The sequence below is a fragment of the Acinonyx jubatus genome, chromosome D3 (assembly GCF_027475565.1).
Source record: "Acinonyx jubatus isolate Ajub_Pintada_27869175 chromosome D3, VMU_Ajub_asm_v1.0, whole genome shotgun sequence".
Classification (NCBI taxonomy): Eukaryota; Metazoa; Chordata; class Mammalia; order Carnivora; family Felidae; genus Acinonyx; species Acinonyx jubatus.
The window spans coordinates 14,462,869-14,476,086 of NC_069392.1; the positions used below are offsets into that span (position 1 = coordinate 14,462,869).

Here is a 13,218-nt window from a genome sequence, read left to right on the forward strand (position 1 = left end):
GGAAGACTCTAAAGGGAGACAAGCTCAGTGTTCAGTGACTTTAGTGGCAACTCAAGTCTCCTGTTCTGAAACCATGCTAACTCAGGCTGGCCAGAGTGGTTAAGTACTGAAATACAATGCAGCAAAAGACCCAGCACACAAGAACTGTTAGCAGGTCGCAGCTATTCCTGAGGGGTAGAAATTGCAGCCAGCTCCTGTGATTGCCAGGGCTCTGAGCTGGGAACAGGGCTCACTTCTAGTGATTTTCTCAGTTCAGTCTTTTCATCCAAGAAAGTAGACCTGTCCCAACCACACCTCCAGGGTAATCCTGCAGATAACCAGCTTCTCGTCTCACAGGAGTCCCAGTCCCTATTGCTGGAGAAAGGAAGTTCTCCATGAAGCCCCATGTCTTGCCCATTAGGCAGGATATGAACAGTAAAGAGTGCAAACTCAAGTCATCAGATTTTCAGGTTTAGCACACATCTTTTGCACCCTTAGTAGGTCCCTGATGTTTAAGAGATTTGGATGAAACCAGAGAAACAAAAATCTCTGAACTGTCCAGGGATCTGGAAACAGCAGCTTAAACTCATCATATGTTATTTTCAGTCCAAACTTCGCATTATTGATCAACGTAGCCTCATAATCTATTTCCTTAGGAAGTGGGAAGGAAGCAAGTTTTCTCATTCCCATTTCCAAGATCTAGAAACTGAGGCCGGATGAACTTGTGTGCCCAAGGAGTACTTCTCACCAGATACTCCCCTGCAAAACATTTCTCCTGCCTTCTTTCAAAGCCACAGGAGAAAGGAAGAATGGGAAATTCTGAAAACCAATAGGGTGTCACCTAAGAGGCTTTTGTATAAATATGAAGCTCTGCAAAATGAGAGGTTCTAGTGAAAGGCACTTCCTCTTATGGGCCCCTACCTCTTTTGAAAAGAACTATACCTCCGGGGAAGCAAATACCATCAGGAGAGCTCTCATCTGAAACCATTCAACAAAGAACGGGAGGCCAAGGTGGCAGCTTGTAATTTACAGTTGACCTTGTTTCTTCCACCAGGGAGGGCAAAAGAGAAGATAACCAACATCTACTGAACACCTCCTGGGCACTTTCACACCCACAAGTACCTCATTTAGGACCCACCGTACCCTGTACGGCCGGTATGATTCCACCTATTTGGTAGATGAGGAAAACTGAGGTCCCGGGGAGAGGTAAAGCAACGTGCCCGAGCCCATGAAACAAGAAACAGGGCCCAGATTCAAGCCTCCAAAACCTGAGCCAAACTGCCTCCCTCTGACTAGCATCGGCAACTGACATCTCCTCACCTTTTCCAGGGAGGTGACGTCCACCTGGATCTCCAGCTTACCTGGGACATGACCCCACATTATTCCCTTGTGTGTTGGGGCAAGCTGATCACTGACCTTTCATGGTGCACTGAGAGCCCTGAGCACAGAGCTCAAGTGCCTCCCCCCAGATCAGCATCAGTCAAGCTGGATAAAGCCAGAAGTCACAGTGAAAAGGGGCACCTCAGATGCCGAATGCAACTTTCCCCCCCATACTGCCCGTTCCTGATACTTTTTAACATCAATGAGAAAACTTACAGCAAGTCAACCGATTTAGGGAAAAAAAGGGAGGGGGGCAGGAAATATATGTGTGTGTGTTTTTCTTTTTTGCTGAGAGTCCCAAACCATTTTAAGTCCTCAGGCAGGGGTGTGAGTCAAGTCAAAGCTTTCAAGACAGGATAATGAAGGACAGTTCTCTTCTTCAAACTGGCCTATCTTCTTGAACGATGTCACTCTGCTCCTCGCTGCTGTCATCTGTACAGGAGGGAAAAGCCAATCTGAGTCTGAGTGAGGTCGACAAGAGGGGACTCCATTTCCACCATCAGGTTTCAGTCATTGCAATTTCTAGTCCTTTACTGGAGAGCCTCAGAACTGGATTTCATGGGGGAGCAGGTGGGGCAGGGTATATGTTCCCCTTTTTCTCCTGTTCTTTTGTTTTTTTAAATGCTTTTATTTATGTATTTAGAGAAGAGAGGAGGGGCAGAGAGAGAGGAGAGAAAGAATCCTGAGGAGGGGCAGAGAGAGAGGAGAGAGAGAGAATCTCTCTTGATGTGGGGCTTGATCTCACGAACCGTGAGATCATGACCTGAGTCAACATCAAGAGTCAGACGCTCAACCAACTGAGCCACCCAGGCGCCCTCTCCCGTTCTTTTCACTGTCTACCCTGCATAAACTTGGGTATGCTGTCTAACCTGCATAAACTTGTTCTCTTCACCCGGAATACTCTCTCCTTTCTGCTTATTCAAACACTGCCCTGAAAGACTTGCCTCATATCCTACTTGTGCCATTAAGCTCTTCCTAACTAATGTGCCGCTCAAGGCACTCAACTCTCTCTGAGGTCCTGTTATTTTTAAACCTATCATCCATCTGGCAAAATTAACCCAATTCCTCCTCTGCTACTCTCTCAAAATGATGGTTAAATCTTGCTTCCATTTTTGGGTGCCTGGGGTGGCTCAGTCAGTTAAGCAACTGACTCTCGATTGGGGCTCAGATCATGATCTCACAGTTCGTAAGATCGAGCCCCATGTCAGACTCTGTGCTGACAGCTCAGAGCCTGCTTGGGATTCTCTCTCCCTCTCTCTCTGCCTTTCCCCCAATTGTGCATGCTCTCTTTCTCTCTCTCAGAATAAATCAATGTTAAAAAAAAAAAAAAAATCTTGCTTCCATTTTAAATCTTCCCCAGCTTTCACTCTGTGCACCCTAACTGGTCTTGCAAAGCTCCCAGCTTACAGTTATCATCGGTGCTTTGTATTCCTCTAAACAGGGCCGATATCGCACCCTCCCCAGAGTAGGTCTTTGATAAATGTTTGGCAGTTTAATTGTGGTGTCAGGAGTTGATAGCAGATGCTAGATTAAACTTTAACTGTCTTCCCCACCCTTGGAAAAACCCACACTCAAAGATTCTTACTGGGAATCTCACTGCAACCTAGCAGGGTGGTTTTAAGGAAAAAGAGCTTACCTTGCAGAGCCTGGAGTCCATTCCCCATCCAGTCTACGTTCCCATTCACCAGTGCGGTCACTCTATGGATGTGGCCATGCTTATGTATTTCTTTTGGCGACTCCTCCCTCTCATCTGCTTCCTCCTCCTCTTCTTCCTCCTCTTCGGCCACATCTTCCTCCTCTGCTTCCTCTTCTTCTGAATCCACCAAAACCATGACATCACCCATGTCTTGCCCCCTAATTTCCAAAGGGGGAGAAATAATCAAGAAGATACCTTTTTCCAATATCAGCCCTTACCAAATACAAAACACTAGATTTATCGCAACCTCTTTTGTAATGTGGAAAAATCTTTGTGCGTTCCACACACGAATCTCTCAAAGCGATGCTGCCATAGATTCCTACAGACAATCACATATTCCTGGGTGGGTTTTATTATCTCCCCCTGCTCCTTGGGTAGGTGACTCTTTGTCCCAGGAACCTACCATCCAAGTACCTCTCACAGCACATACACGAATGCTACTACGTTCCTTTCCTGAAATGCCCTTTATTTCTGCTCTACTTCCTGAAATTTCTCCTCCTACTCGTTATTCAAGGCCCAGGTAAAGTCCTCTTCCTCCCTGGAAGCCCTGAACCACGACTGCACTTGGGAATGCCCAGCGGTTTGGCATTTAATTATTGTCTTATTGTCTGATTCGTTACTGACTCTGCCTACCCAGCTGGACTCTATGTTTCTCATTCGTGCCATGGGCCAGTCACAGTGCTAGGAGCATTACATTGTCATCCGATCTTTTCAGTCTCCCTCTGGGAAACAGATGAGGAGACAGAGGCTCAGAGAAGGTCAAGGATTTTCCATGAGCACAGGGATTGAGAACGGCAGAGTTGCAATTTGAACCCAGGCCCACTAATTCCAAAGCGTTTTGCCGCTATGCCTTGCTGTCTCCTCCTATGAGAAAATAAGCCCAGGGAATGAAAGTGAGTCTTTCACGGCCCTCAGATATAGGGCAGTAAAGGTGACGTTTCCCCAGGAAAGATCACCCCAGAACAGTAATACCACCAGTTGAGAGGAACAAAGAGAAGAGTTCTTTGCTCCCACCCAGAATCTCCTTAGGAAATGAAATACCCAAGTTCCATTTAGTTGCTTTGTCCCGAATGAGGTTTCCTTTTGGGAGGGGCTTCTGGGCAAGCTCAGACCAGTCTCCCAAAACATGCTGTAAGACCAGGACTTAGGCTTCCTTTTAGCTCTTTTTAGAAAATGACATGAAATAAATGCACAAACGGCCGGGCTTCATGCATACACACCATCTTTACGCTTCAGTAACAGCCCAGCAATGTGCCCCACCCTGAGACCGGGCCTTGTAAAACGAGCACAGACTTTGGAATCGGTCAGACCGGGATCTGAATGCAGGCGCAGCCCTCCGTTTCCTGGATGAGCTTGCAGACATTACTTCACCGAGGGTCCATCTCCTTATCTGGACGATGGCGATGCCACCACCATCCAGAAGAGTTTACGACAGAGTTTATAATCACGCCTAATGAAGCCCCTCACCCAGTGTCCGGCACATGGCGGGTCCTCAACCGTGGCTGCTATTATTGCTCTTACGAGAGAAAACAAAAACTGCAGTGAAGACAGATCACAGAAATGGCTTTTTGATTCAATGCTAGGAACACTCACCTGAAAGTGTTTCCTACTGAAGGGAGAAAGGAAAAAAATTAATATCCAATAACATCTACTTCGGCCTCAAAAAACGTTTTTTTAAAAATATTTGTATAATCTTTTTTTAATATGAAATTTATTGTCAAATTGGTTTCCATACAACACCGAGTGCTCATCCCAAAAGATGCCCTCCTCAATACCCATCACCCACCCTCCCCTCCCTCCCACCCCCCATCAACCCTCAGTTTGTTCTCAGTTTTTAAGAGTCTCTTATGCTTTGGCTCTCTCCCTCTCTAACTTTTTTTTCCTTCCCCTCCCCCATGGTCTTCTGTTAAGTTTCTCAGGATCCGCATAAGATTGAAAACATATGGTATCTGTCTTTCAAAAAATGTTTTTGATCTAACATTTACCAAAGGACAGAGAAATGAGAAGACTGACCCAACGTGAGAGGTGACAGGGTATTCAGGAATGGTACTTAGGATATTCATTATTGCACATCATCTGGACCCAAGGAAGAAGCCTATAGAATGGGACCTCAGGTGGGAGCACAGTTAGGGCCTCCTTCCCCCACCCACACCCTTTTTTTTTTTTTTTTAAGTTTCTTTATTTTGAGAGAAAGAGAGAGAGACAGAGAGAGAGAGAGAATGCATGCACGTAAGCAGGAGAGTGGGAAGAGAGGGAGGGAGAGAGAGAATCCCAGGTAGGCTTCACGCTGTCAGGGCAGAGCTGTTCCTGGCAAGCCATGAGATCATGACCCGAGCAGATACCAAGAGTCAGATGTTTAACCAACTGAGCCACCCAGGTGACCACCACCCACACCCTTTCGAGAAGCCTAAAAGGTAAGCAAAAAGACCCAAGAAATCCTTACCTTTCCAGCAGAACACAGGGCTATAATACAACATAAGCCCTGAGATAATGGCCAGTCCCAGCAGAAGGAGGCTCACGATGGTGCCCACAATCCCACCAATATTCCAAGGTTCTACAAAGACAAATCACACTGTTGAGTCTTCCACTGGATACACCCGTAGGTAGTGCTCGCTTGGGCAGCATGTATTAAAATTGATACACAGGCAGGTGAAAGAGCGACATCGCCCTTCCTCTGCCTGGGTCCTAGTCTTCCTTTGGTTCCATAAGCTTGGGCAAAGCATGTGACCTCTCCATAAGGCAAGATAAATATCTCATTTCCTCAATTTGTGGGAATCAAATGAAGCACGTGATACAAAAGAACACTGGAAAGTTGGGGCGCCTGGGTGGCTCAGTCAGTTAGGCGTCCAACTTCGACTCAGGTCATGATCTCGAGTTTCATGAGTTTGAGCCCTGTGTCGGGCTCCATGCTGACAGCTTAGAGCCTGAAGCCTGCTTTGGATTCTGTGTCTCCCTGTCTGTCTGACCCTTACCCACTCGTGCTCTTTCTCCCTCAAAAATAAATAAACATTAAAAAAAAAAAAAAAAAAACAAACACTGGAAAGTTAACATCTCCGTCTACCAGACATCAAGACTGTTTATAACGTCACAGAAATTAAGAGTATGAGTTATTAGTGCTGTCATAAACAGTGATGAATGGAACAGAATCAAGAATCTAAGAACAGACCTACACATAAAAGAAAATTTGATTTATGACAGATTAGTGGGTAAAAGAGGAATTATTCAAGAATGGTGCTGGAATAAATGGCTATCCAAATTTGGGTGGTGTTGGGTGGGGGAGAAACTGGACCCTTACCTCACACCATTCACAAAAATCAATTCTAGATGGATTAAATATTTAACTGTGAAAGGCAAAACATTAAAACTTTTTAGAAGAAAATATAGGATAGGACTTTTGCAGCCATGGAGGAGACAGGATGTCTTAAGACATAAAAAATTGCTAATGATACAAGACTCATAAAATTAACTACTAAAAGAACGCTCATGAAAGGATAGCATAAAGAAAGAAAAAAAAAGACAAACTAAAAGGAGATATTTGTAACATGTAAAACTAATAAGGATTAGTAAACAGAATTTCTAAAGAACTTGTACATATCTATAAGAAAGGAGGAAATGTCAAAAGACACACATGTATTTCGCAGAAGAAACACAAATAGCAAATAAACATATGAAATAATGCTCAATCTTCTTAGAAACCAGAGAAAGGCAAATTAGAATAACAGTGAGATTCCACCCCACACATACTTGATGGGCAAAAATCACAAAGCCTGATAGCGAAAATGTAGAACAACTCAATACTCCTACATACTGCTGTTGTGAATGGAAATCAGTACAACCACTTTGGAAAATAATTTGGTATTATCCAATAAAGATACAAATGCACATGCCCTATAACCCTTCATTTCTATTCCTTCTACATATATCCCAGAGAAGTATTTGCCTGGGTACCTGCTGTAAAAGTACAGGAGAAACTGGGTAAAAGATTGTCATAGTAACACTTCTGTTCATCACAACAACAAAAAATCAGAAACAATACAAAGGTCCATCGCAGGAAAATTAGTGACTTAGTTGTGTAATTGTGACACAACAGAAAATCCTACAGCAGTGAGGAGGTATGAAGTATAATTACACATATTGGCATGAATAAATCCTAGGAACAAAAATGTGGAGTGAAAAAAGCAGGCGTTTCACGTATGCAGTAAAATTTTTCTTGAATAGTGATTACATTTTTCAGGAGGCCCAGGATGAGACTGGAAAGGAGTCTACAGGTAGAGTCGCCTGATAAAATACAGCATGCCCACTTAAATTTGGATTTCAGGTAAAAAATGAATCATGTTTTAGAATAGGCATCTCCCATGCAAAATGTGGGACACGCTTACGCTAAAAAAATTCTGTTTTTCTGACATGCAAATTTAAGAGGGCATCCTAGGTTTTTTAGCTTTGTTCTAATTTCCTAAATCTAGCCACACTACCTACAAGTAACTTCCGCATTGTTGGCGCTGTATCTTAAACAGGCTGGTAGTTTCTTGGGTGTTCATTTTGCTCTTATGCGTCACAACTTACACTTTTTGTATTTTTAAAATATATTTTATAATATATATTCTTAGGGATGTAACAGATTATTTTTTTAAGCTTTATTTTATATTTTCTTTACTAATCTCTATGCCAACGTGGGGCTTGAACTCACAACCCCGAGATCAAGAGTCACGTGCTCTTCCAAATGAGCCTGCCACGTGCCTCAACATAAATTACTTTTTTCTCCCCATGCAATGTTGGAAATGTAGGACTGGATAATAATTTTTCCACCTTGTCAAGTCGTAGGCAAGCAGATAGGCCTTCTCCCAGATGGCAGTGACCACCTGGTCATATATGGAAGCACCGAACTGTCCTCATGCTAGTGGAAGGTCCTCTGAAGCTCTCAACCATCCTCCTTTGGGGCCACTCACCTTTCACACTCAGCCAGATGTCCACCTCCCGCACCCCCACGGGGTTCTTGGCCTGACAGACGTAGTAGCCCTCATCCAGGACCTGGGAGCAGTTGCGGATGGTGAGTGTGGAGCTCTGGCCATTCTGGGTGATGAGATAGTGGCCATTGGGCTGGATGACCACCTCGGGCTGGGTGAGGTTCCTCAGCCACAGGATCTTGGCAGGGGGGTAGGCTCCAGACACTTGGCAGGTGAGCGTCACATTGCCCCCCACGAAGCAAGTCTTCATGGGCTCAGAGACAAGGGAGGCACTCCCTGGCGAACAGAAGGTAAAGAAAAAAGACAAATGTTCAAGGAGACTCAAGCAGTGGCCTGAGATTTTCAAGAATATTATTACCTTCCTAATGAAACAACTACAGGAAGTTCTGTACCACACTTGGTCTCGTGTGATAATAAAAGCTAACATTTATTTAGCATCTACTATGGGATAGGCACGGTTACGCTTATTAACCCAATTAGTTCTCACAAAAACCCTGTCCTTATCCCCATTTTGCAGATGAGGAAATGGAGGCCCAGAGAAGGTTAAGTAACTTGCTCAAAGTCACACAATGAGTTAAGTGGTGCAGCTAGGATTAGGATGAACAAGAGTCCTGGTTTGCTCGACTGAGGGGGTTCCTAGGACATGGGGCTTTCAGGGAGAAAAAGGGGAAAGTCTTGGGCAAACCAGGATGAGTTGGGCAAACCAGCCAAGTTGCCAGGCTTTTGTAGCCCATGCTCCTTATGTCTATGCTATAGGCTTCTATGCGTAATAACCAGATTGCTCATATGAAAAATGGGCACGCAGCCTGCCAAGAGTGTTTGAGGGGACGGTAAAGCAGCTGTCATTTCCTATTGCCGCGGTTAACAAATTGCTACAAACTGCATGGTTTAAAACACCACAAATTGGTTCTTTTATAGTTCTGGAGGCCAGAAGTTGGAAATGATCTTATGAGGTTCAAATCAAGCCGTTGGCTGAGCACATTCCTTCTGGAGGCTCTGGGGGCCAAATCCACGTCCTTTTCAGCTTTTTGAAGCCATCTGCATTCCGTGGCTCGTGGCCCCTCCTTGACCCGCTCTTACACCTGTCGTCACATCTCCTGCTGCTGACTCTGACCCTCCTTGTCTCCTTTTCAGAAGGTCCGTGTCATCACAACGGCCCCACCCCGATAATCCAGGATAATCTCCCCATCCCAAGATCTTAAATCACAGCTTCAAAGTCTCTCTTGCCATGTAAGGTAACAGTCACAGGGATGAGGACACGGACATCTTGGGGGGAGCATCAGTCTATCACAAGTGTGTCGTAGACAACTCAGAATGTGGCGTCCCTGTGGCCTCAGGGTCTGACTTGAGTGGGCCATGGGGAACTCTAAGGTGCACCCTAGCAATCCATTTCTTTCCTTTTGTAAAATTTTTTTGAGACAGAGAGACACAGTGTGAGCAGGGGAGGGGCAGAAAGAGAGGGAGACACAGAATCCGAAGCGGGCTCCAGGCATTGATCTGTCAGCACAGAACCCGACGCAGGGCTCAAACTCACGGACTGCGAGACCATGACCTGAGCCGAAGTCTTAACTGATTGAGCCACCCAGGTGCCCCCGATCCATTTATTTTCTTTGCAGCAGAAAGCCTTTCCCAAAATGCACACTATCCTGGAAAGGGTGGCAAATTCATCTTGGGTGATATATTAAGCCCTTATTTTCAGCAGCTGAAGGGCACAGCCTGGCACACTGGGTTCCTGCCTGGGAGAGTGAAACCACATGCTTCCCACAGGCGGTTGTCCCAAGAGAGAATCTAGGGCTTCAGTGCTGGCGCCCTGGGGAGATGGAAGGGGCAATGTACACGGGGGACAGGGTGGGGGTATAGAGCAGCCCAAAGGCTCTCCCTCTAAATTAGGTCAGCAAAAGAGACCCAAACGTAGGTTTCCTCAGGAAACTCAGGTGCTCCACCCCCTTCTGGATCAATTGTCAGGTTCCTGCCATGTTGCCAAATTGTGCCTTCCCCTTCTCTGTGGTTAACTCCTGTGTCCTTTGGGGTCACAAAGCCAGCAGCAGTGACATGCCTCATCTGTATGTTGCAATTCAGGGGCCCCCAAACCTAAGTTGAGACACAGCCTCCTCATCCTGCATAAAAAGCAAAGCAAACAGTCCCCCTAGTGCCCCTTTCCCCAGCAAACAGAGGTCATGTACGTAAATCCGCTTCTGCCAAACAGCATTTGCCCCTCAAAAAGCTGAGCCACCCAAACAGTGAGTGTGGCACCTATAAATTCAGAGTTTTTTTCACCTAAGAGGATGCTGTGTGCAGGGGTGGGGTCAGGGGTGGGGGTGAGGGGATGCAGGGCCCTCAGAGATCTGCGAGAGATGGAATAGACACCAGGGCCTTCACATAATGGGCTGGTTAGTGCTTCAGCTTATCACGATTTGAGTGGATTTCTTCCGTGTAGGGGCCTACAAGCAATTTAAAGAGATGTGGGCAGCAGGAATCCCCAAAAGTATCACTTTTCATCATTTGGGGAGCTATGCTGTTCTGTACCCAAAAGGTGAGCATTAACATTACTTTTCAATGACTTACTAGTCCTCCCAAGGGCAATGATCCAGAGACTTCTTCTCCCCCAAGGGCACTGCTATTCAAAGTATGTTCTCAGGACCAGCAGCAACAGCACTTTCTAGGATCTGGTTAGAAATGCAGAGTCTTGGGCCCACCCCAAGCCCAGAGAGACAGAATTTGCCTTTTAACCAGACCCGCAGGTGACCTGTAAGGACATCAAGGCTGAGAAGCTCTGGGCTCAAATGACCAAGAGGAAAGAGGGGAGAATTGGACAATGTCAGAGTCAGTCAGGAAGGTTCTAGGTCCTTGTGCCTGCTTCCCTATGCTCCTGGAATTGGGAAAACGTCCACCCAGTTCTCTTCTCCAGACACATTTCTTAATCCTGAGCACATATTTAGACTCAAATTACTGGCCAGGACTCAGGGGCCACAAGAATGATGAGTCAGACAAGATCTGCAGGAAAAATACGAAGGGGTGGGGGAAAAACAACACCAAACCTGTCAGCTGCCTCTGCCATTTTCACCCTGTCTCAGGGTCAGTCCATAATTTAGCCACTTCCTGGGAGTTGCCGTCCACGGCACACTTTGGGAGTCTTCATTACCCGCCATTCGGAAGGCGTGCCCTGCTTCCGGCTGTAGGAATCGGGTCAAGCCCATTGCTTCTGCTTTATCATCCATAACGGGGAGTGCAGTGGATTGAATAGCATCCGCCCAAAATTCACGTGGGACCCCAGAACGTGACCTTATTTGGAAACAGGATCTTTGCAGATGTAACTAGTTCAGGATCTCAAGATGTAATCATCCTGGATTCAGGGTGGGCCCTAAGCCCACCAGCAGGTGTCTTACAAGAGGAGTGGTCCCAGAGAGACACGGACACAGAGAAGACATGAAGACAGAGGCAGAGACTGGAGGAACGTAGCCACAAGCCAAGGAATGCCTGGCAGCACTAGAAGCCGGGAGAGGCACGGAAGGACACTCCCCTGGAGCCTTCGACGGGAACACGACACACCAATCCCTCAATTTCAAACTTCCAGCCTCCAGAGCTAGGAGAGAATACATTTCTGTTTTATTTATTTATCTTTTGTTTTTCTTAACGTTTATTTATTTTTGAGACAGAGAGAGACAGAGCGCGAAAAGGTGAGGGGCAGAGAGAGGGGGGGACACAGAATCGGAAGCAGGCCCCAGGCTCTGAGCTGTCAGCACAGAGCCCGACGCGGGGCTCGAACTCACAAACTGCGAGTTCAGGACCTGAGCCAAAGTCGAACGCTCAACCGACTGAACCACCCAGGCGCCCCAATATCTGTTGCTTTAAAACACCAAGTTTGAGGTGCTTTGTTATGGCAGCCCCAAGAAATGAATGTATGAGGATAACATGAACACCTAGCTCCCAGGGTGATCGTGAGCACTAAGCAAGGTACTGTGTGGAAAACACCCAGCACAGCACCTTGTACACGGTTTGCGCTCAACAAATATCGAGGTCACTACTGCGATATTGCCAGTTCCCTACTTCACGTTTCTATGACTTATCTTTTCCGAGGAAATTTTAAGTCCTTTGAAGGTTAAGGACTCGGTACTCCTACAGTGCCTGATACCATGCTGAGTATGTAACTCTTCCCCGAAAGGACTTGCTGGGTTAAGTGCGGAAGGGGTTCCTGAGGGAGGCAAGGGTTCTGGAGTCAGATCAGCCTGGGCCAGGTGCCAGCTCAGTCACTTACGAGCTGGGTGATCGTGGGTAAGTTAGTTCACACGATGTCCCCTCTGCAACTTACAAACTGTCGTGTCTAATCTGCGGGCTACTGTGAGGGTTCAAACGTCGTGTCAGCAATTTGGAAACAGGAAAAGAACTTCTGAGCCCAGAAACCTAAAAGTACAGGGCTGACACAGGTAGGTGACCCCTTCACAATCAGAAACTGCTGATAACTAGCAGAAATGAAGCACAAATGCAGTTTAGGAGCCAAGTAGGACAGAGAAATATCCATGGCATGCAATGACAGTTCTCTGAAATTAACTGACTAGGTGAATATAACATACTCTCAGGGAATAATAAGAAAAGATGAACCCAGCAGAAAAATGGACAAGACAGTGGGTGTCGTATGGAAACAAATTTGACAATAAATTTCGTATTAACAAAAAAAAAGAAAGACAAATGGACAAGATATGAACAGACAATTCGCAGAAAATATATAGGAACCAATTAGTACATAGTATTATGTACCAATTAGTATATAAAAATTGTCAACTCTCCTAGGATCAAAGAAACTCAAATTAAAAATTACGCCATGTCTTAACAAATAGGAAAAGTCTAAAAAATTAAAGATAACACTCAATGTCAGTGGCACAGTCTTCCTAGAGGGGACTTGCCAGTGGGTACAGGGTTTCTTTGTGGAACGATGGAAATGTTCTGGAAGTAGACAGTGCTGATGATAGTACAACATTGTGAATATACTAAAAACCACCATTATACGCTTTAAAATAATGAAGTTTATGCTGTGTGAATTATATCTCATTAAAAATAAAATTGTGAGGCGCCTAGGTGGCTTAGTCAGTTGAGTGTCCGACTTCGGCTCAGGTCATGATCCCACGGTCTGTGGGTTCAAGCCAGGCGACAGGCTCTGTGCTGACAGCTCAGAGCCTGGAGCCTGCTTCTGATTCTGTGTCT

At 45.7% G+C, this 13,218-nt stretch overlaps 1 protein-coding gene across 3 annotated transcripts in view; it reads right to left on the bottom strand.

Annotated features, from left to right (window-relative positions):
• Positions 1 to 998: 998 nt before the first annotated feature.
• The window catches only part of VSIG10 (V-set and immunoglobulin domain containing 10), a 33,650-nt gene continuing 21,430 nt past the window's right edge, over positions 999 to 13,218 (bottom strand). For 2 of the 3 annotated variants that reach the window (XM_027043817.2, XM_053205504.1), the window contains exons 5-9: positions 8,002 to 8,295; positions 5,499 to 5,609; positions 4,649 to 4,664; positions 2,996 to 3,213; positions 999 to 1,791 (exon numbers count right to left, since the gene is read on the bottom strand). In XM_027043817.2, the coding sequence (XP_026899618.1) occupies positions 1,739 to 1,791; positions 2,996 to 3,213; positions 4,649 to 4,664; positions 5,499 to 5,609; positions 8,002 to 8,295 (692 nt within the window). In that variant the 3' untranslated portion in view covers positions 999 to 1,738. The remainder of the gene's footprint in view (positions 1,792 to 2,995; positions 3,214 to 4,648; positions 4,665 to 5,498; positions 5,610 to 8,001; positions 8,296 to 13,218) is intronic. The other variant, XR_008291394.1, reaches the window with a different exon arrangement.